The following is a 23,391-nucleotide window of genomic DNA, read 5'->3' on the forward strand; positions in this document are numbered from 1 at the left end:
TTTTACTTTGGGGGGAAATATGACCGTTTTTTTCGGTCAAATCCTAGTCAGAAAAGGACGTTTCACCTAATATTTTTTTCACATTAATTTTGTGCAAATGGAATGGGCAGCTTCCCCAACAGAGGAACAAATCAGAACCCATTTAAAAAAAAACTAGCCTTCTTTGTATGTTACACACTTTGTGCCAGTTAAGGCTTTGCAACTTGATATCAAAATACTAATACCAAAAACGACAGAATATTGATTTACCATATATTTTCTGATATCGTATTGCTTATAAATGCTTGTTTGTAGTATGGTATTTATACTACACTCTAATAATAATTTACCTGCAGTAATCTATAGCCTACCGATTCATGCATTTCACCATACATTATGATTTATTTTGCATCCATACTTCACTGTAAAAATATGCATATGTAGCCTATTCAACCAAACACTACAAGATTCCAGTAAATCTGTATCTAGTGTTGAAGTGCAGGGTTAGGGTTAGATATGAGCATCAAACGATTTCTCATTTAATGTGTTCTCTTTTTACAGATACCCCAGACGGCCCTCCTGACAGTTTTATTATTATGGATGTACCTACTATTATAGGATGTGGGAAGGAGTCCACCAAAATAGCTTCTAATGTGCCACGCAATGCACTTCAAGCTATTTGCATTTCCATTCAAATCATTGTGTTTCACACTACTTGCCAAAAGTATATATTGAAACCTTAATATAATGGTATGCCTATGAATGTATATACAAAGTAGGTTAAGCGGTTAGGATACCTTCTGTCAAGATATAGGCCTACTGCCCAAATAAAATGGCCTCATTCACCAATCCTTTCATAAACCAAACGGTTTATGAAATGTCAATTTGCAATTGAACATGATTTACTATTACTGTCATTATTATTAACTCATATTTTGTGAAATGTATTTGTAGGTCTAGCAATTAAATTTGAAAGGGTACATTTCTATTTCAATGTATTTATTTAGCACGGAATGTATGACAAATGATGCTATCTGAAACTAATTTTCCAATAAAGAAACTTCAAATATTTGTTGTATTTTCTTTCCAAACTTATTGCATGAATAATTGATTTACATTCCTATAGAAAATTAAACACCTCCTCGATGAAGAAACAAACACCAAAAACATTTCAATGTCTTGATGAGGACCCTGTGTATACAGGTAAGGGGTGGAACGGGGCAACAAGCTTGGTTCCATTAACCTTCGCCCACACAAAGAGCGTGGGAGCGTCAAATAATACTAAAGAATTCTAGTTTACTTGGAACAAAATAAATAACATGAATGTCCATTAGAACACAAGCAGGGAAGGTCGTACGCTGGAACCCTCTACCTTCTAAAAGTGTGTTTCCTCAAAATCCTAGACCGTGGTTCTCGAGGATTCTTACAGAAGTGCAACAAAATGCGTAACACAATTCTTCAAATGCGGATAAATAATGACGAACAAATTCACATTAAAATAATATCATAAGATTTGTTCATATATGCTACCCTGTTTGATTTTCGTTTTAGAAACAAGTTAAAGATTAAATAGATCTAGGCTATGCATGATGGTGTGCCCTCGCCCGTAACGTGTCCATAAAGACACGTAGGCCTTATGGGACAAAATATAGAAATAATTCATCATGAATGCTTTCCTACACTACTTCACACATTAAACTAATAAAACGTAAAGAATAGAAGAGACCGTGGAAGCCGTTAAAGAGGCGCAGAAACAAAGCGATAAGTCTGGAGGTATAAGACAATGGGCGGAGTGATCCGAGGTGCGCCACGGCTACAGATGCGTCAATTTGGGCGCTTCCTGAATTCTTCCCTGAGAGTAGTGCGGCGTAAGGTCTGTATAGGTCGGGTTCGGATCACACACTCCATGATGGTGACTGTTTCCCACTGTGATTGCTCCATTGTAGTCCATATTAGTGGACGGCGGGTGCGGGAGATGGGTCAGACCGAAAACTGAGGGCCCGGAGTTAGGCATTGAATCAATGTAGCCTCCGCCAACATACACAGGACTGCCCTGCAAGTGCGTCCCGTAGTTGCTGTTGCCTTGGAGAGGATGCGCGTCATAATCGGGCGTGGCCGAGTCGGTTCCAGGATATCTCTTCTGAGTGGGCGGGCAGTTGAGGGAATTGTTCAAGGTAGGGGGATATGACGTTGACATACCGTATGCATTTTGATGGGGCTTATTGTAAGATGTTGGTGACTGGGACTCATAAGGTACACTGTTTACGAGAGAATGCATAGAATTGAGGTATCCTCCACCGCCTCCTCCAGGAGACGGGCCAATTGGGCTACGAGGGGATTGTCCTCCGGGAGAGGGCATCATACCAACCCCTTTCTGATCCTTTTTATACTTCATCCTCCGGTTCTGGAACCATATTTTAATCTGCCTCTCCGTGAGGTTGAGCAAGTTGGCCATTTCGACCCTGCGGGGTCTGCAGAGGTAACGGTTGAAATGGAATTCCTTTTCCAGTTCTACTAGCTGAGCGCTGGTGTAAGCTGTCCGGGCTCTCTTCGACGCAGCCGACCCTGGTGGACTCTTGTCTCCAGGGCAACTTTCAACTGTGTGCGGAAAAAAAGGTGAATCATTTACTCAAACGAACAAAACATGCAGTGACAAGATGCATCCATCGGATAGCACACGATCCGCCCATCCACAATAACAAATAAAAATAGTCCTAATCCACAATTAACTATAATCGAGATAAAAGGGATGTTTTCTGGTGGTGACAGTGTGTTAGCCTACAGGAAACCTCAAATTGGCCTGGGTCTGGCTGGCATGTTTCGCAACTTCGTTTCCTACGCCTTCAGTGCACAAATGTTAATGGCATTAGGAATCACCCTTGAATGGTTGAGCCAAATCAATGTAGCCTGTATTCCGCGTGTGTATTTCTGCGCGCGCACAAGTTTAAATGAATATGACCATCCAAATATGAACTACAAAACACAGTATTCCTTAGTTTTTAGGGCGCTCATCCCTCAGTCTGGAAAACAGAAAATGCATACATCTGTATTCCTAGTGCATTTAGCTAAAGCTAGCTTTGTCCTCTTTGATAAGTCTCATGACCCAAGAGGCTGGTACGTGGCTGTTGCTGCAAGGTGCTGTTCTAGTTACCGTTGGTGGCACACCGCCAACAACTAAAAAATGTTACTACTGCCCACTAAAGCCAGACACGAGGCGACAGGAACTCTGTATGACATAATGTAACGAGTTAGATTGTTAAATAAATGGAGAGAGGTGTTTCTGACGTTCACATTTCGAAGTCGGCCTACTGCTACTGCAGTTGCTATAAGAACGATGATAGATTTGTCTGTCTAGATTTCTTCTAATTTCGTGGCTCATGTTTCTTCAAAATATTGGCGAAGGGTATGTGATAACTAAGAAACGTGCATAAAAGTACACACACATATTAAATATAATATACTTATGCATACTATTTATAACAGACAGGACAGTGACCTCAACTGGCCTGCAGAAAAACACGTTTAACCTAACAAGAAAATAAATATGCGGCCATGGGAATTGAAGCATCTTTGAACTTTGGGTTACATCTTTGGTAAACAACTTTCGTCCCCCACCATGTGACGTTTTTCTCTAATCAAAACAAGGGAACAAATTGAAACAACTGTTTGAGCTTGTTTGTTGTCTTGCATGCACGTTGTGTGATCAGGGCCATGTGTTTACTTTGACAACAGGTCAACGTTAGGGCACATGGACAACACATGTGGATGTATGTGATGTGAAGTAATGCGTTTGATAATAAAAAAATATAAGTATACAGAAGTATTGTTGAATTGAGAGAAAAAGGATATGTGCACCCATGCTAAAAAACAATAATTCAATAAAAATGTGTGAACATTTGTAATATGTATCAAATGTAGCTGGGATAGGTTAGTTGACAAAAGGTTGATTTTGGAGAGCTATGCATCTGTAGTGACCCTGTAGGTCATAGGGTGTGTATATGCCTGTCGGTCACATTGGTCGAATACCTGAGCTGGAACTACTGGTGTTTTTTTGCTTGGTGTTTTGACGGGATTCCTTCATCCAGGGGAAGATGTGCTTTCGAGTTGTGGAGGTCGGGGAACCGTTCTTTGTGTTGGGCAGGCTGGGACCATTGCTCGTGTTTTGGCTAAGAGCACCAGGGGATTGTGGTTCAGGGGGTGGTACTGACACCGACACTGGTATCTGCGCTTGATTGCTTTCAGGATGAACCGGGTGTTGCGCTGCCTGGATAGCCGTGTTCCTATCGCAGCTCTCTGCCATCTCTCCTGGTTTCTGCAGGGCGACCGATCCGTCAGGGGACTGCAGAGAGCAGGCGGGTCGATGGTACTCACTTTCAACATGAGAGGCCCGGGGATATTGGACCTGATTGGCATCATAACTGAAGCCATTTGCGCTTTGATAAGGGTAGCCACTGTAAATTGCAGAGCTGTCGTAGTAGGTTGCCTTTTGCATCTCGCCGTTTCCCAATATTTATTTCAGAAACTGACAGGGTCTTGACACCCTTGTAGAATAACATTGGCACCCTTGGTCACGTGACGCCTCTCCGCCAATGGCCTCCTCGGGTGAACCTAGGGTTACAAGAAGTACTGTGAGGAGAAGAAATGGTGGCGATCCATCTTACTTTTCAATACAGACTTGACATGGGAGACTATGGAGGCAAGATAGGGGGACCAGTTCTGTGGACTTTTACCGTTTACCGTATGGCTTAAGGAGGGCACTAAGACATGCACAAAACATACATCACCATCTGTACAAATATATGTCAAATATTATGGTGCCACATCAAAAAAATACTTCCATAAAAATGAAATGGCAATTAGAAACGTTTTTAAAACTTCTAACCATGGGTATTTTGAGATATTTTCTTTTTAATGTAACCTAAAACGGTGGACAAAAATAGTAATGTATATAATGATTAGCTTTTTAAAAAACAGCGTCCTATTGATATTAATGTCATTGTTAATTACATTAACATTTTGATATTCTTTTTTATTATTCTTTAATACATTTTATGGTTGTCATATATTTATTATTATTTGTTGTTACTTGGCACCAAAAATGCACTTCAAAGCATCTTGTTGTAGGCCCATATTTTCTTAACACACTAGTCAAAGGAATCTTGCTCAACAATGGGGGGAGACCTTGCTGTGGTGCACTATCCCAGCCACCTGGCTAAAAGCATAAACAACCACATTCTCACAACGTTTTGGCATCTGTTCTACTAAGATCGATGGAAGGGATACGAGGAAACCTGAAAAACCGGGCGGGCATCCGCACATATCCATGACCACGGTGTGAACCTCTCCTCGCAGGCCCATAATAATGGTTGCCGTCGGTGCTGTCGGCGCAGCCGCTCGTCGCAGTGATGTATGGGGGTCAGTGGGCCGGGACGGCGCGCTGGAGACAGCGGCCCGGTGAGCAGCCTGGCTGTGAGTTCAAGCGGATAGGAATTCGGGACATACAACTGACCCAACACTTTTACGCACAGAGGTACCACTAGAACGCATTCAATGAGAATCTATATCTACAATAATAACGGAGCCTATTTGGGTTTTTAATATACCCTAATCTCTGTTATAAACGGTTACTCAATATGTTCGAGCTTGCTGTTGGTAGGGCGTAGGAGTATAGGCTACAGAACAAAGCCACCACTCACGGATTCACAAAATATGTGTAGGGTAGTAGGCTAAAATAATATTCTTGTCTAATTAGTATATTGATGTTTAAAGTAAGCTGATTTTTATTTTATATTGACATTCTCTTAATGCATGGAAAGAATATATTTACGGCAATAATAGCCCTAACCCCAACCCGGCAATAAATCATTAATTAGGCAAGGATTACAAAAAAGTCGGGATAACATCATTCAAAGGAATGTAAAGCATTTGTACAGTTATATTACAATTATAATGTTTATAAACTACTTGTATATTTTGATGAAGCGTAAAATTAAGAATGATTTCGGAAGCATTTCTCTTAGCATTGCACAAGAGAAATGCGCAATGTATTAGGACAAACGAAATTTGTGTAAAAGTCACCTCCTACCTAAACTGCAGAATGAAGTATTTCACCTTATCTGCTCATGAAAAGACACTCTGTGAAACATAGAAAGATTTTGGCAGTATTTTCAAAAGAATAATAAGGCTACAAATGGGAGCGACTGAGACAAGACAGGCTGGAGCAGTACTCAGCCCCCCGCTCCGCGCGAGAGAAATTCTGGCTGCCTGTGCATGTGTGAACTCTTCCTGAACCGAGATGTAAGTCATACGGTGATAAATCACCGCGCGACACACAAACTCCGCCATTTACAACCGAGCGAGCCTATTTCTGGCCTGCTTACCTTATCCTCTGACGACGAATGCAGAGCACGACACAATATTTTTTCATTCAGCGACGAAATCGATCAAAGCAGTAATCCAGAGAAAAGTTTAGGCACGCCGAGCAGGGTTATAGCTGCAACAGACTGAGCCGATCGCCTACAGGACTCATCAGCGAGAACATAAAGGGAAGAGGCGAGTGCTTCAGTGTGTAAGTGAAACGAAATCCTTTTTTTTTTTTTTTTTTTTTCTATTCGACGTGGATGGGTCAACTGAGATTACGAAAGCAGGCGCAAGCGGTCGGGTCATTCGGATAAGCGCTATCTGCCCCTGCGGTTCAACTTATCACCATGCCCATGCTTCATACCAATATTAAACCTACTAAGGGCTACCTTGGACTACGCGTTCGTGCACAAGTACCATGCAGACATCAGTAAACTCCCCCAAAACATAGCGTCACCATAGACAAGAAAAATTATGCTAATTAGTTAACGCCTTGGTCTCAAAAACCCTGCTCAATCCCAGTGACTCTCCTCCCCCATGCACAAAACAAATTGATGTGGGCAAAAATAGCCTGGCAAAAAGCACAGACACACACCCTTAAAGTGTTTATTCCATTGTTTTGTGTACCCCACACTCTGAATCGAATAAAATGTTGGATGAGACGATAGCAGACGATACGGCGTTGAGCAGCAGACGACATGGGGACATTACCATTACTATGAGAGAGAATGGGCTTCTGTCTACGGTTTAAACATTAACCAACAGTTTTGCATTTCATCAAGCCGCTAATTTACTAGGGTAATCGCTTTTTTTCTGCTATTATATTAGTTTAAAGGTACAGAAGATTGGTTAACAGTCTGGTGTTTTAGACAGATTATAACAACATTAGGCCTATAAGAATGTATGTATAGCCCATATTAACTAAAGGACTCCGGGGATCAAAGCCTAGTTCGTTGTGGACCGAGGGAAAGACCCCCATCGGGAGCAGGGTGAGAAAAATGGACAGAAGTTTTCCTACCAAAAGGAAAGCCGTGAGAAGACAACAAGAAAATGAACGAGGCGAGACGTGAACTGGGGAATCCCTCTGCATAGTAATGGTGTCGTTTGCGGCCAAACGCAAAAGATTTATGTCCTCGTGCATCTGCTGGCAGCGAGCATGTTTAGAGTGCTGGCTCTCTGGTAGTCTTAGGCTATGGGACTTACAACGACACAATAAAAAGTAGAACATGCGGACAGCGTGGGAGGGTGAGTGGGACAAATATTCACGCGTGAGGATTTTTTTTTGCCAACGAAGCTTTTTTCAAAGCAAATTAGACAATTGGTATAATTATTTACTCTTTTGTGTTTAAAAATGCTGAGTTCAGATTTTCTTTAATTTGGCCTTAACCAGGGGTTGAAATGTCATTGAACAAAAAGAACAGAAGGCGATTGGAATCCTACAAAATGGATCAATTAGCTCTTCCAAACAAAGCCTAAATATTGTTAGTCTATATTACAGATATACTGTAAAATACTGTAAACTAAACAGATGGGTTTTGAGAGGAAGCAGAAGAGCAAGGCACCCATCCAAGAGGTGCGATTCCCCTGTCGCTTTTATGGTGACAAATTACACAAAAGACACGGGGTAGAAAACGAATTATTACTCTCAATCTAGTCACCGCTAAATCACCACGACTAGGAAAAGCAAGATTTAGGCTATTCGTGTTCATCTTTATGAGTAGGCTACTTGAGTGGGTGTCTTTGCTACTGATTAGAAATTAAATAAGGATATGATCATCAAGCATTTCTAACAGAAATCAATAAAGATGAATGGACTTACCGAAGGCAGGCAAGGGTCTCCTGAAGACCTGATGCCCTGGATTTATTTGAGAAAAACTCTGTAAAAAGTCGAAACAAAAGCATGTTAATTTATCTTGAGCGTTTTTATACTTTGTAAATGATTGTATATAAAATATTTGCACAAGCGATCATCTTTGATATTAAACGATAAAAGCATTTTAGTGATCTAACAACGTGGATTCGATGCTTGTTTTGATGAACGAATTACAGTGATATGAGAAAAAACACTTCAATAACCCAAATCCACCCAATTCGGTATATGATCAACCTCAAGTGGAAAACCTGATCTAGCCCTTTTTTATGTTCTGAATTAGAAACATGTAAATGGGAAACATTCACACGCCTTAACAAATTTGGAGCACATTCATTGAAATTTTGGGAATAATATTCACATAGGCAACGAATTATTATCACAATTCCTAAGGACAAAAGTAACAAGCCTAATACACATAGCCTAATAATAACAAGCATAATAACATAGTCACGCAACAATTATCCATCCTAAAACAGAAACAAAGTTACCATTTTTTTTAAATGTGTGTTTGTGAATGTGTGGCTACAACACAATAATATACAAATACGATATGAAAATAATTGCATTGTTCCTGCTCCTCTGTTTCAATGTGTTATTTCTCTACCTTTGGAATTGGATCGAATAGTCATTAGCTCTCGCGCAACGGCTGCCCCAAGTCCCCGTGCCCATAAATCACATACGAGCACCGTGACCTCAGCGCGGCCGAGCGGTCCTGGATGGCACTCCGTCTTCCATTATATCCTCGTTTCCCTGGCGGAGCGGCACAACCCCGCAGCTTTTCTTTACTTTATAAGTACCTCAATTTGATTTATACTTTCTCTCGAAAACCTATGTATAACACCACAAATTGATGCGTTTTATAGGGAAAGGCATTACACCTCTGAGCGGGACGTCTGACTGTTTTCACCTCTTCTGTTTGGGTTTTCTATACCAATAGACATTTAAATGGCGAGGTTTATTCACAAACGTCTATGAAGGCCAGTTTTAATGTCTCTATGGATGCCTAATCTGCATGCATTTCTACTGTGCCTTCTTCTGCACAACCAATTGGTATTAGATGATAATTCATAATTATATTTTAATACACGGGGTAGCCTACAACATGGAATTATAGCACATAGGCCTACATTGCATGTGGGTTTCTTAAGACAATTCAATCGCCTGGTTTCATTTAATTTATTTTGAGGTAGAAAATATAGTTTATCTACAGATAAGGGAATATCAAGAGGCGCTTACTGCACTCCAGCTCTATTTTCCAGCCTGGCAAAACTATGGACTGTTATTTTACTGACCTATGCCTCGCGCGGCAATAACTCACGACAGTAATGAACAATCGTCGGAAATACCTCAAAATAAAATCCATCCTCCCAAAGCAAAGTCTCTGACTCTGGCCGCGTGGAAAAACATATCCGTCCGTGACAGCAGTATAATACCATCCACAAACAACGAGATCCTCTCTTTCTTTCTTTCTCTTTTTGACTCCTTGTCTACCACTTTCTTTGCTAAGCAACGTCTATAAATCCCGGATTCCCCTTACAGAAAGTAAGGGTAAAGCGCGAATAATCAGCATCGTGTGACCAGACCGGGACTCCAGTTTTCTTCCCCGTGCCATAACACCGCGCCGTATTATGCGCCCAGCTCACGTGATGCAACGTCAACTTAAATCCCTTTTATTTGAGTCCGTGAATCATTAATGGAGGCAGTCATTGCCCCTGAGGAGAAACGGATCACTTTGGATGCAGAAAAAAGAGGGTACAAGGCATTGCAATGTATCTGACAGAAAAACAGGTCTCACACAGCAGTTACTTTATCCACGTGTCTTGTTTTGTGGGGAGTGTGTTCTGTCAAATTTTAAGTGTAACATCTTTGGTGTCCATTAGTATCAACAGGGAGCACTAATCCATGTGTAGGCTGTGTTTCTAGTGCAACCATGGCTTTGTGCCTTGGTCTGAGCGGGCAAGTGTTTGGCGCCACAGTGTGACAATTCGCACTATGCCAAAAAGACCGTCTTTTCCTCATAAAAGCCCCTTGCAAATGGTGCCCTCACTTGACACCGGTCAACCCCGTTCTCAAATGATAGATAGTATTAGGGCAAGTGTATGTGGCGTGTGCCATCATCTCAATACCTCTACATCAGTCCCCAAGCCCGCCGCCATATGGAACTTCTAAGTCACCCTTCAACTCCAAGAGTGAATGCTGGCGGCAAATTTCAAATCAAACGTCTCATAATTACCTCTTCTTATTCAAGATAGTCGTCCCGTATAGCTGTAAGCAGTAGTGCTAGTTAGTGGTAAAGTGGAGAGTAGGCTATAGTGGCACATGAGTGAGTTCAAATTGCGGGTTCTTCACTTCACGACCAGTACATTGACCTGCCAGTGCATACGCATTTCCTTTAACTGGTTGACTGATGCTGGAAATGACAGGTATGGTCAAACTAGGAGGGAAAAGTCCCAGGTGTGGTAATACGTAACTAATTCATAGATTAAAACAATATTTCATGAGTATTTGTGAAAGCATGTTCAATAAACAAATACAAAATGGGAACAGGCCTATTTTTGTAATGCAAGATGACAAGCCAGGTTGCGCCTGGCTATCTATCTGGGTTGCCTTAGCCTAACCTTGGCCGGAAGAGCTTCTCTTTTCTGCAACGTTTGGCGCTGGTTTTCCGTCAACACAGAGCAGCGGGCGTGGAAATCTCCACCTCAACTATTAATCACTCTGAGGGGACATCCCACACCCATACCACAGTAGCCTTTGTCTTCTCAAACAACAACTTGCGGCACAAAACTTTCTGAAACCGAATAGAAGTTCCCCACACTGTATTTTTTCAGCTCATCAACTTCGAAGATTATTGGGAGTATGAGGACAATAGATCTGGATATTTGGAGTCTGTTTGGTTAGATTTATGTTTTTAAATCATTTAATGCGCAATACCTCATTCATAATATTAGTCTTTAGTCAGTTACATTACCTGGATGCATTCCCCACTTATTTTATCTTAAATGTATCCTAAATTGTTATAATTAGCTTTTGTCTGTTTTTTTGTGTTGTTAGATTTCATATGTATCATTAAATCAGCATCGGGGGCACGTGGCAGCGCCGGAGAAGGTCTGAGGTTGTATTTGACTCCAGATGGAAAACAGACTCTGGCTCCCACGCCACCTTTCGCCACTGCACCTGAACTTTTCCCTGACTCAAGCAGAGACACGGAGAGTTGAGTGTGGAGATATTCGAGGTCCAAAACAAGAAGATGAAGACCATGCTGATGATATACTGCGTGGTAACTTTTTGCACTTAAATGTTGGTTGTTGGAATTTCATAGGCTATATTCTTGAGATTCTTCTTGACAGTTTGTTCCTTATTCTTTTCACCAGAGAAACATATGGAATGATTCCCAAAGAAGAAGAGTTTGAGGGATTGCTCGTCGCTGCTCTACAGTTGGATGTTGGCCAGACAGCGGTACATATATCCCCCCACAATGTTGACATTTGGGGCTCTTAACAGCGAGGCTAAGGTTACAGATACTCTCGACCAAAGATAACTCTTCCTCAAGTGTTTCCATTGGCCAACATCAAGGCTGATGCGAAATACAACGCTTTAATTTTGCTTGGCGTCCAAGACTGGGAAGCGTCGTGGAGCTCTGGTGGTTTCTGAACTTACAAGTGGTTGCAAAAAATGTATTGAAGTTGCATGTATGTAACATATTATCGACGTTATGTCTAAATCCACACTTATCACCGTACTATATTCAATTTTATATTGACTATTTTTCTGTGGCCTTAATAGTTTGGCTCGTTCAAAATATCTAACCTGAAATAAATACACAGGGATAGGGACATAGCATTATATATATATATATTGTAATTAAAAACATTATTTACGTGTATCATCAGGACGTTTTCAGAGTATAGGCTAAATGATGGAAATTAATATTGTGAAGGGGCTGTGTGCTAACTAACTCCGTTAGGCTATGGGTTTGGTGCTCTCTCCTTGTGGCACCGTTTCAACAATGTATTCTGACAACTTATTCCCGCACAAAAATACTTTCACATAAGGAGTGTGGGTATGTTTGTATAAGCCACTGTTAAAAAGCTTTTATTTGACTAAACAATCTCTGGTTTTATCTCTTTCATAAACAATGCTTTACATAAACCATGCTTTAGGCTTTACTCGTTGGATTGTTAAATATTCACATTCAGTTTCTCCTACAATAGGCCCGTGTAGGCTTTTTTGGGTTAATCTAACCTCATGTATACTCGTTTATACGTTTTATAGTGAGCCACAATTGATAATTTTATACCAAGCCAATCACCACATTTGCATTTGAAATACAATATTAAAAAAATACTAATAAGATTACTATATTTATGAATTATGATTTTAATTCACCATTGTCCAGAATGCTGCTATGGTTTATCATGCTCCTGTGATCCCTTGAAGAGCCAAACCCCAGTGGTGAGTAAGAGAACAGTGCCTCTCGAGCCCTGTATCCAGTAGCGACCCTACACTGCTGGAATTCAAACAGAAAGGATCCGAAGAGTGTTGCCATGTTCTCACATATCTGCTTTACACCTTCACTAAATATAATTTGCCAATGATCAAAGAATCAAATACTGAAGCGTCTACTCACATAAAATCATTGTGGCTGACGTCCACCGGGAATAGCAGAGAAACTTTGACAGAGATTTGAGAATTGACTCGCTACCAAAGGAGCAAAAGTCCAAATGAAAATACAGACGATAGTCATATCTATTTCTGACTAAAGCACATTCATTATTCAACACGTCACGTGAACGAGCCGATTAAAATTTCAGCACATTGGGAGTGACCTCTATTCATTAAATGAGCACTAAAGAAGACGTCTTAAGGGCCTGCGTAAAACCTGTGCCAATCTCCTAAAGCGTCATCTTCTGCTCAGCTCCTTGTCTGACCTTTTGTCTGGCTCAATAGGCTAACATGTGCTATCCTGAACATGAGTCGACTCTTCCAACCAAATATATAGGATGCATGAAACTTACACACATACCAAGAAAGGAATGAAAACACGCATAATGACGAGGACATGCAAACGTTTACATATGCGCCGTTTATGCCTATCCTTTACAGACTTTATCTTTTGGAGCCTCTGGAGCGCTTACACTTGTCACGCCTATATCTGGAGTCAAATGGGAAAGCATTTACAAACAGCAGCCTGTCTGTTTCTCCTCAACCAGCAGCATTTTGTAACAGATGATCTGACAGAAGTGTAACGAACTGCAGAGGAGACTACTTTGAGTGGATTCGTGTCATAGTTGCACACCTGCACGCCATTTTGTTTCCGAATTGTCTCGTGTAAGAATAGAAAAAAGAGATCAACAAGCTGCAGAGGTCTCAACACTGATCTATGGTCTGGACATTGTGTGTTTAAGGTCAGAGGGCACGCAGAGTGCTCGGAGTCAGTCGATGATTGGCCAGAGTATGTTGTGTCCTCTGGTTGAACTCTCTATTGTTTAAATCTAACAGGTAGCGACCAACACTCACACTCTGGTGCACTGGGCTTTGGGGAGATAATTGAATAATAATTGAAGATAAAAACTGAAGCATAGTGTTGCCCGGCACTTGCACTAAAGTCCGATTATTGTTCTACCAACAACTCCAAATTAACGATTCAAGTAGCCAAATATAAAAAAATAAAATATATTAAAATATTATTTAAAAACAAAATATTATTTAAGCTACATTTTCTTACAATGGACACAAACATATAATTAATCACTAAATTAATATTGAGCAATAGATATAAGATATTTTACTTTTGGCACACGCTTTACGCATACAGGCATGACTAACTGGATTATTAGTCAACAAAATATTTACTATTATTTTGACTATTCTAATATTCAAAGATGTAAAGGAGTGGGGGGGGGGGGTTCCTTTACAAATGTTGGACTTTTATTGTAGACATGAACAAAACGAAAGTCCAGAGAAAATGCATCATATTTTGAGTTCCCCTTCTAACTAGTTTGTGTAGGGTAAGGGATTGTTGACTAACAATGTTGTCATTCGGGGGAACATGTGCTAATATTATCGTAATCGCATTACCTCCGCAAGATTAGGTGAATTGCAGTTCTAATACTGACCTTTTACAATTATGTAATATACATGTAATAGTGAAGATTATCTAAACTACGCACACAAATTTGAAGCAGTCCACAGGCTGATGAAACCCCCATCAGTCTTTTTCAAAAAATCTTACGATGCATTATGCTATAAACCAGATGTTAGCCATTTGATTTTCAAAATCCAAATATTATAGTCACAACGTATGGATGAAATTGTCTTACCATATCGTGCCATAACAGCCACAGCCAGTTTAGCCATATAGTTGAAGTACATATTTATTTCACAAGAACATCATGGGCAATCTACTTTACAACGTCCATTAATTGACAACACATACAAATATTCACAGTTTGGATGACACCACAAAATAAGACACATTACCACAAAAACTAGCCTATACTACACGTACAAACACGAGTCTAACGGACAAAATGGTTTCTTCATTGTGCCTTCACTATGATTTGTCTATATACATTAGGGGTGAAAGTCACCTGGACAACACGACTTAAAACATATTCAACAATAAACCGGTCGACTCACTTACGAACTACGCTCTAACACTGAATGTGCCCTCTGCAAGACAGTTTGCTGATCTGTGAGGGTATCTATAGTGTTCCTAAATATCATCTTTCAAGTATATTAGAAATTTTATTGAGAATACACAAAAAAATTCCATAGAGGAAAAAGAAATTGAGTTACCACCTAATCTGGTCTCATTTCCATTCCTTTATCTCTGTGCAATGACACATATGCTCCCAGTCCTACGTTTAAATGTGCGTTTTTATCCTCTTGTAATTATAGACAAGTACACACTTTTCAGTTGCATGCCGTCTTGGCAGCAAGAGGTGAATGTTGAACTCAGAAAAAAACGTGAAAAGGAAAAAAAGAGGAGAAAGAGCGTGAGGGGTTGTGGCAGGCCCAACAGACGGGGGGAAAGGGGTAATACCATGTGTGACATACTCGAGAATCGGTCCACAAAATTCCACTCTGTTATTTGCCATTCTCAGTCTGTGTTGGTTCGGCGTGCTTTGCGCGAGGTTCAATCACTATAGGCTGGCGGCGCACGGCGTGGGAACAAGCTGCTGGCCTGTTTTGATCTGCTGCTGCTGGGCACCCGAGGATGAGTTCGCGGAGCGGATCTTGGTGTTAGGTAGCTTGTGATCCTTCTTCCACTTCATCCTTCGGTTTTGAAACCAAATCTTCACCTGACGCTCGGAGAGGCACATCGTGTGGGCTATCTCCACACGCCTGCGTCGGGTCAGATAACGGTTAAAGTGGAATTCTTTTTCGAGCTCGAGTGCCTGCTGGCGGGTGTAGGCAGTGCGGGACCTCTTGGGCACTCCTCCATTGTAACTGGCATTGACTGAAGAAAAGCACACACATGCAAGCAGGTGTTACTGCCACATGAAGCATACATTCCAGACCCCAATATGTTTCTCCACTGTGCACAAACATTTGCCATTAAGGCGTTTACTAAGAGGGGTGAAATAACATGTTTTGGTGTGGTTTTAGCTTTGATTTATACTGTCTTAATGACCTGAATGTAAAGGTACCATGCGCTCATGCTCACGTATCCAGGGACAAATCAAGCTTGGAAAATGATTACCAAAAACAATGGGGCTAGATAGTTATTACACTGGCTTGTGTCCAGGCTTCGACGTAGTTTGGGTTAAAAAAGCAACAAAGGCACATGGCCCCGGCAGACAAACACAGGCAATAAAATTTACGAGGGTCCTTAATTACCGACCCCGCTGCTCGATGGTCGTAAATTGCCGTTGTAAAGGGTGCTACTAGTGCTGCCTCAATGGGCGTGCGTTCCAATGGTTGTTCCTCAGTGGTTCCGGTATTTAACTGTGACAATAACTCACCAGTGTTAACGTGGACCTTCTTCATCCACGGGTACACTACCGGCTCCTTGCCTTTCGGTGCTCCGGGATATGCCTCACTGGCGAGGCTGCAGTCTTTGCTTGCGTTCGCCTCTGCGCCACTGTCTTGAACCGGGTTGAGGCGAGGACCATGGTTCTGTGGAACGGGCTGGGGCTGAGTATGATGCCCGTCTGTGAAATCGTCGAGCCCGTTGGTGGCAACATTGCCGTAGTCGTATGTCGGTTCCGTGTAGTTTGACCTCGGATACGATGCCTCATCGTGATGGGGAAAGCCCGTATCTTTGGGTCGCTCATAGTACTCAGTAGGGGTAGGGATGTATCCGCTCTGTTGATATTCCTCGCATGGTGGAAACGATGGTTCGATATAGTTCGAGTTTATCAAGTAGGAACTCATGGTCATTAATTTGTGAAGTGCAACAATACTAATTTTTATCGCGCTGTCGTTTTTCTGATCTCCACAAAACCCTCCTACTCCCTGTCAAATGTACAAAGTTGTCTGGTCACGTGTAAACCGCCACCAATCAGCGTGTCTCCTGTGGGCATCAAGTAAACAGGAACCAATGGAAAGCCTGGCACTGGCACAACGAAAATCCCTCGAACTACCGTACGTTGGTGTTTCCCTTTTAAATAAGAATAGCCTTTTTTTAACAGTCAAGTCACTTGTTTACTTACTAAACGTAAGTAATGAAAATGAAATGTATTACCAAGTTACAGCCACCGGAATAGATAATGATGTTGTGTATCAAACCATGCACGAAATTAGGTTCTGTTTTTGAAAAGGCTGACGAACACACTGAATGTTTGGTCACAAAATGCATTTAGGTTCCAAATGTTCAACTCTCAGTCTTTACGGAATGTCAAAACAGCATCAAACAATAACAGAAGCGTGATATGTACAATCTTGAGGCAACAACAAAAGAATGGTAAACAGGCAGTCAGGCCACAAACTGTTGGACCGTCTAAGAGAATAACAAGAACGTCTGATTGTGTATGTTTAAAACCAAGGAGCAGCGACGACAAAAGATATAGTTTCAACAAACGAAATAATATAGGACTGACTGTGCATCGCCGACTGGATGCTAACACTGGCTTTCAATTATAACCACAGCTCTCTAAATGCTCATGAAAACAAACCCACTAACAAATCTGCATAAGGCTGTTATTGTCAATTCACAGGCCAACATTTCTACCAATGTCAACGTTTCTCTATGGGAAAAAAATAAAAAATTAATAGATCAAACAAGACTGGATCACTGGTTTCAAATAAATTGCTTGAATCCCAATTCGTAGCCTACTTAAGAAAGCACTGTTGTGGGCCTTCGCCTATATCAGTGGAACCGTGCCAATGATTGTGGGGCATCCACATCTATAGTAAATTGCTCAAATAAGCAATGTAAACCAGTAAACTTTACTTTAAAATGTAGACTGTTTTCATTGGTGTGATAGGTCTACATAAAATGCAAATAATAATAATGTTGATATACCTAGTAGTAACAACAACAAGACTACTTTAAGAACAAAACCCTGAACATAATTGACCATGTAGATATATTTGCAAAAATGCACACAAAAGCTATTTAACTATAGCGTTCATGTAGCTATCACCCACAAGTTTTTGACATTGGTAGAAGGGCAAAAAAGCAATTTGATGTAAAGCCATCTCTGACCGTATATTTGCTGTACCAGTGTATCCTCGACTTCCATTTCCACGACTTGTTTGCATCCCATGTTGCTGTTACTGTCGGACAAATCCGAGAAGAAGAACTCCCAAAACGCACAAACAACCCCACGGAAGGTGCAGGACCGTCAGAGTGAAAAAGGCCGATGTGCCTTGAAAGGAGAGGCCAAACTTCGGAAATATTGAAAGCGTTCTATAATCCTTTTTCCCCCTTTTCTCTTTACTCCCCTTAACAGCGATAACTTCTCCCTGACCCCACGGTGACACCGTTTCCATTTTGTTTCTGATTAATCTTAGGCATTGACAGTCTTTGTTAAACAACAAGGCGTGCCCCCTTCCAAAGAAGCGACATTTTCATATTTGTTAGACGCAGTGACCTGAAGTTCACCCCGGACTTGGACTTCAGTTTAGCGGGGTCTGCACGACTCACGGTAGAGATGGAGCACTTACCACAGGTCAGAACCAAAAATAAAACAAGATAGGCCTGTGGGGTGCAAAACCCCGAAGCCTTACATTCCGTTTAGAAATGCCTTGAGTCAACTGCATTAGGCTCCTCCAAAATAAAACGGACCTCAGGGCAGACCTATCAGTATCTTCTGCTTAAGGAACTTCATCAGATTGATGCAGATAGGCATACACGTGTCAGATTGCTACATATGTTGCCAAATCGTCTAACTCGAATGTTCTATTAGTTATCAACATGGTCTGAAAGTTGTACTGAGGGTGCTGTTTCAGTTTGCTAGTTAGTTCCAGCCGGTTCTGTTTTGTAGACCACTAGTCTATAATTTTCCTTAATCTTTAGATGACGCACTGTGTTTTATATCAAGGGAAATCGTTTACTATCTGACCACAGCTGAGATCGTAAACATGAACATAGGCCTAATCTTCACGGTAAGCATACTTCTTGTGATACATTTATTTAAGACGAGTATCAATAGGTTATATTGACTATAGCGGATCAAGATAGGATGGCCACAGTATCCTTATTTTTCGGAGGAATGACAGATTAACTTGTTGCTGTAAAGTAACTGAGCATTAATGTGTGCGTCTTAAACATTTCCGAATGCGTTTCGAAAAACTTTTGCAAAGGATGTATTTACTCTATATAGGCCTATAAGGCTGTAACGGTATGATAATATGTGCTATTTTAACTGTAGGCTATCTTAGGACTTATAACTCTTAGACAAAACTAATATCGAAACCTCAGTAATGTGGCATTTGATTTAAGGTTAATCAAGGTCCCTATAGTGCTTCTAAACGGCAATAGTTTCGAAGTAAGCCTCGCTATTTAACTAACATCGAAATCGCATATTCACAACTAGTCACCTGCCTTAGAAGTTGAGAATAATAGCAATTGGCTTTCAACAAGAAAAGCAAGAGGCAGTCGTAGCTAACTATAAAAATGTTGCATAGGCCTATTAAGGTTCTCAACCTCAAGCTTTTTCAAGTTACCTGTGGTTTTCGTTTATGATTAAGCTATTAATCAGAGTATTACTAAGGAATGACGCTCTAATGTTACTTAATAATTAATACAAGGAAAATTAGGAATGTATAGTCACTTTCGACCATAGTTATCTAACGAATATATTATACTGACACTTGACTGTAAATGTATATTATGGGAGAGAACGCTGTTTGAAGAGACAGATTGAGTAGACAATGATTGGCTATAAGGTCTCTTCTCTGCGATGATGGCACAGTAGAATATTTATTTTGCATATCCAAAGCAGTAGGCTAAATCACACAGAGAAAAGAAACATTGTCGATGTCTTTCAACTAGAAATTCTGCTGTTCAAAAAGCATCAGTTGAAATAGGCCTAAAGAAAACTTTGAATTTTGTGTTGGTTTGGATTAATTCAGATTGGATATCCAATTACACTAAACCTGTGCATAATAAAGGATTGTATTAGAGAAAATATGCATCAATAAGACATATATTGTATTACAATTGTGTACTTTATAATTTAGCTTCATGATGACGTAAATATCTGGGCGACCTGGGGAAATAGCCATTTGAATACTCAGATTAAACAACTGCAATACTGACTCAAATATGTGTGTATTCTTTTTTTACGAAAAACTACTGTTGTTAACAAATAGCCTACAATATTCTTAGGCATTGTCAAGTAAAACTGCAAAGAATGAATTTAACATCAATAGAATGACAAAGGCCGGCTGTTCATTTGTTTTCAGAAAATAAATATAAAGGAGTAAAAAGTACACTAGCCCATTCAGTACTGTATAGTGGAATATTACAAGCCATTAGAGTAGTCGAAGTTCAGGTAGTCGACTGTTCATGTCACGTTTAGCAAAATCTTCAAACAATAAATTGTAGGCTATTATTATTATTTTGTATGACCCACATAGTCCATAAGGGGTGCTTAGATTTGTGACAAGAGAAAAGATTCAAATGGCACCTCGTTTTGTAGAACGGATGAACGATTTCATTTGATTGCCTTATTTTATTTGGATTATCTAGGGCTATTCTGAACAAAGTCAATATCGGTGCCTATCGTTAGAGCATGTGCCCATGCAGATGACAGTTGAGATTCTTTAACGAAAGAGACGAACAAACCATTATTTAATGAGAAAGTATTATGTTTGTCTCTTCCTGGACAAAACCAGCTTGTGAGCCTCACTAAGAGAATTTCTCAACAGTGCAGGAGTAAGGCTAAAATGTTTTTTCAAGGAGGCAGTGGCTCCATTTGTGGCCTATGAGCATATCCATTACCCTGTGACCGGGGCAAGGAAATCAATCCTCAAAATGCTAATTTTGCGCTCGTCCCTAAACATATCAAATGCAATTTATTCAAAGGAAATTCACCTATCAACCACCCTAATAAAACGCTGGCCAATCAATCTTAGGTCTGTGGAAGGGTGGGGGTCCCCTCCCCCTGGTCCCTAACTCGGGGTCACCCCGCATGCAGGGTTCACCTGAAGTGCACCATCCAACATATGTAATTCAAAGCAATTCTATCTTTTGTGCGGAGAGTAAGGATCTTTATTATGGTGCTGGCATCGAGCTCGAACTGAACAGATGACGGAGACTTGTAAAGAGCGTAAACTTTTGACCCCAATTTTTTTCCTCTATGCCAGCTATCTCGCGCTCATCAGTCCCACCCCATCTAGGCGGCTGGCCAGACGAGCTTTCTATAACCCCTCGGTACGAAAAATGATTTGCACTATCTGTTTGTTATCATTACTGATGCTAAGAATTATAGTAAGAACAAATATAATAATGGTAACGCCAATAGGTGGTATTTGATTTGGTTCTTTGACACCTATAAAGAGAAACATTGAACAGAAGGCTAATTTGAGTCTTACACACACGCATTTATTTGGCTATTCAAAACGTTACGCCTACTAACATGGTCAAAGGGTTGAGTTAACCTTTAACAACAAAAAAACAACAACAACGTTGAATCTTATTCGCTTATTACATTAATTTGATAAAACGGTCAATGTTGCATGTGTGCCTTCTAATTTAGTATGAACGTTTTCGCCATCCTCCGCAGGCAGAAGGAGCTGGCTGAGGGTGACACTGAACTTGGCCTAAAGCGAGCTCTGCTGGTGGCTCCGCGAGGATGCAGATTTATCTTTCTGCTATGGCTGACCTCGCGGTGAACCTTGTGCGGGGGACGGTCTATTCTCTGTGTCTGGCATTATCTGTAGTATTATGCTGCGCACAAACCGGGGGTTGATTTAAATGTCCTTTTTAGTTGGCAAGGCATAAGTTCTAATTCGACGACGATAATGTAATCGAGTGCATTATTTGTTCTTTTGCCATTTGCGTAGGGCATAGGTAACCGCAACGGAAATATGAATGTAGTCTATAGGCTATTAGTTGTATTTCGTTCAGTGGACTTAAGGCCTTACATGGCATGGTAGTGTGTGCTAGAGGGAAGATAATTGTGTTGCCATCAAGTCATGCTGTCATGACCTCAATGTCTTTTTCATGGCGCCTTGGCAATTAGTCAATGTATCGAAATCAAACGAGTTGAGAAAACACATCCTCGAGAGGTGTCCTGAGCACTAATTTGGATCAATTTCAAAAACATTCTGACAAATTTAACAGCCCTACCTGATAACCATTTTACACTGTGAATCCAAATTATTAATTTAGCATGGGTGCAAGCATAATATCCAAGTGGTTTACAAAGGCATAAAACACATTTTTCCAAAACACCTTACTCTATAACAGAAGCACTCACGTTGGTCACGTTGTCTAATTGGTAGGCTATCTTAATAGCTGTCCAGTAAAGATGGACAATCATAACGACTAAGCAAGCAAGCTGAATCAAAGGAATACTCAATACATAACAATTGTATTTGTTTTCATAAAACAGAATACATACTGTTGCCAACAACATTTTGGTGGGAAGAAAATTTAAAATGGACAAATTCAACCACAAGGAAACGTTATCAATTGAGCTGCGTCATAATGCCAAGAGAACAAAAACTTAACATTTGCTTTTTGGAAATATTGTGATCGTGTTGGCCAAGGCCCAGGAAGGAGCACACGCCACACTCGGACAAGAGGTCACCACAAAGCGAGAGTGACCCTCTCTCGCTTCGCACCCCCCAAAACACAAAATGACGTGGGTGACACAAAACGGAATTCCCTTTCAAAAGTATGCTGCTTTTCATCCCCTGTATTGTTTACTCTGCGACGTGAAAAAGCCATTTGAACAAGTAACAACTGCGACTCACAAAAAGTTTTGCGGATAGACATTTATCACACAACAAAATACTGCATAGCCTATGTTTGCTTCATCGATAATTTGATGTTATTACAGAAAATAAAGTAGCCTGCAAGTTTTTGAATTACAGTTTTACGTCCCCAAACTAAAATCGACAAAACTTTTCTGGCTCGCCCAACTCAGAGAGCTCTGAATTGTCCATGTAGTTATAATCCCTTCAGAATAATAAAAAGACAGAAGAATACACGAATTAAAACGGAATTTTGTGGGGGTGGAAGTGGACAGAGGGATAATTATCCCACATGCAAAAATTGATTATGACTTACACCGCAGATGGAGGGAAACAAGTTAAACAGGGAAGGAAGCAATTAAATGTCCATGAGCCGGACCCAACTCTGCCCAACATCTGCCGAGACCGGTATTCAACACAGCGCAACTGACAAATTAGCGTAATGGGGTAATATGGACAGATAGAGCGAGCGAACACAATCATAATGCTGTTTCGAACAGGGTGGCTGTTCTGAGGCACACGAGCTGGAGAAAGGAAAAAAACAGAGGCTATTCGAGGCCAACTTACCTCGAGACAGGCCCCGTTTCCTCGGGTGCGTCCAGTCCATCTTGAGGCAGTCTGAGCAAGGGCCGGCTGTAACGGTCAAGTAACACTTACAGCCTGCAATGAGAGAGTCAAACGGAGCCTTGCGTCAGTGCGATTATATGTTATGTGCAATATACTGTCAACTCCCCAAAACCATAAAACTTACTTTAATGGCCGTCACGTGACCGTTTATGGCCAGTGAGCCTATCTGGCAGCGC

General features: G+C 40.8%; 2 protein-coding genes and 1 long non-coding RNA gene across 7 annotated transcripts; 1 reads left to right on the forward strand and 2 right to left on the reverse strand.

Annotated features, from left to right (window-relative positions):
- Nucleotides 1-1,046: 1,046 nt before the first annotated feature.
- hoxa3a (homeobox A3a) lies at nucleotides 1,047-23,166 on the reverse strand. Of its 5 annotated transcripts, XM_067255259.1 has the most exons (5): nucleotides 9,559-9,830; nucleotides 8,817-8,962; nucleotides 8,159-8,216; nucleotides 4,006-4,587; nucleotides 1,047-2,577 (listed from the first exon to the last, which is right to left on the reverse strand). In XM_067255259.1, the coding sequence occupies exons 4-5, from the start codon at nucleotides 4,469-4,471 to the stop codon at nucleotides 1,793-1,795; spliced, it is 1,251 nt and encodes a 416-aa protein (XP_067111360.1). In that variant the 5' UTR covers nucleotides 4,472-4,587; nucleotides 8,159-8,216; nucleotides 8,817-8,962; nucleotides 9,559-9,830; the 3' UTR covers nucleotides 1,047-1,792. The 5 variants fall into 5 exon arrangements, with proteins under 5 accessions (XP_067111360.1, XP_067111362.1, XP_067111361.1 ...); XM_067255261.1 differs by lacking the exons at nucleotides 8,817-8,962; nucleotides 9,559-9,830 and adding an exon at nucleotides 23,156-23,166; XM_067255260.1 differs by lacking the exons at nucleotides 8,817-8,962; nucleotides 9,559-9,830 and adding an exon at nucleotides 12,843-12,893.
- LOC136961811 (uncharacterized) lies at nucleotides 11,029-12,521 on the forward strand. Its single transcript, XR_010878871.1, has 3 exons — nucleotides 11,029-11,108; nucleotides 11,267-11,492; nucleotides 11,587-12,521. It is a non-coding gene; the product is annotated as an uncharacterized lncRNA (long non-coding RNA).
- On the reverse strand, nucleotides 14,574-16,681 carry hoxa4a (homeobox A4a). Its single transcript, XM_067255262.1, has 2 exons — nucleotides 16,183-16,681; nucleotides 14,574-15,677 (listed from the first exon to the last, which is right to left on the reverse strand). Exons 1-2 carry the CDS (start codon nucleotides 16,598-16,600, stop codon nucleotides 15,361-15,363), a joined length of 735 nt encoding a protein of 244 aa, XP_067111363.1. The 5' UTR covers nucleotides 16,601-16,681; the 3' UTR covers nucleotides 14,574-15,360.
- Nucleotides 23,167-23,391: the final 225 nt, after the last annotated feature.

The sequence above is a fragment of the Osmerus mordax genome, chromosome 18, assembly GCF_038355195.1.
Source record: "Osmerus mordax isolate fOsmMor3 chromosome 18, fOsmMor3.pri, whole genome shotgun sequence".
NCBI classification, from domain to species: Eukaryota; Metazoa; Chordata; class Actinopteri; order Osmeriformes; family Osmeridae; genus Osmerus; species Osmerus mordax.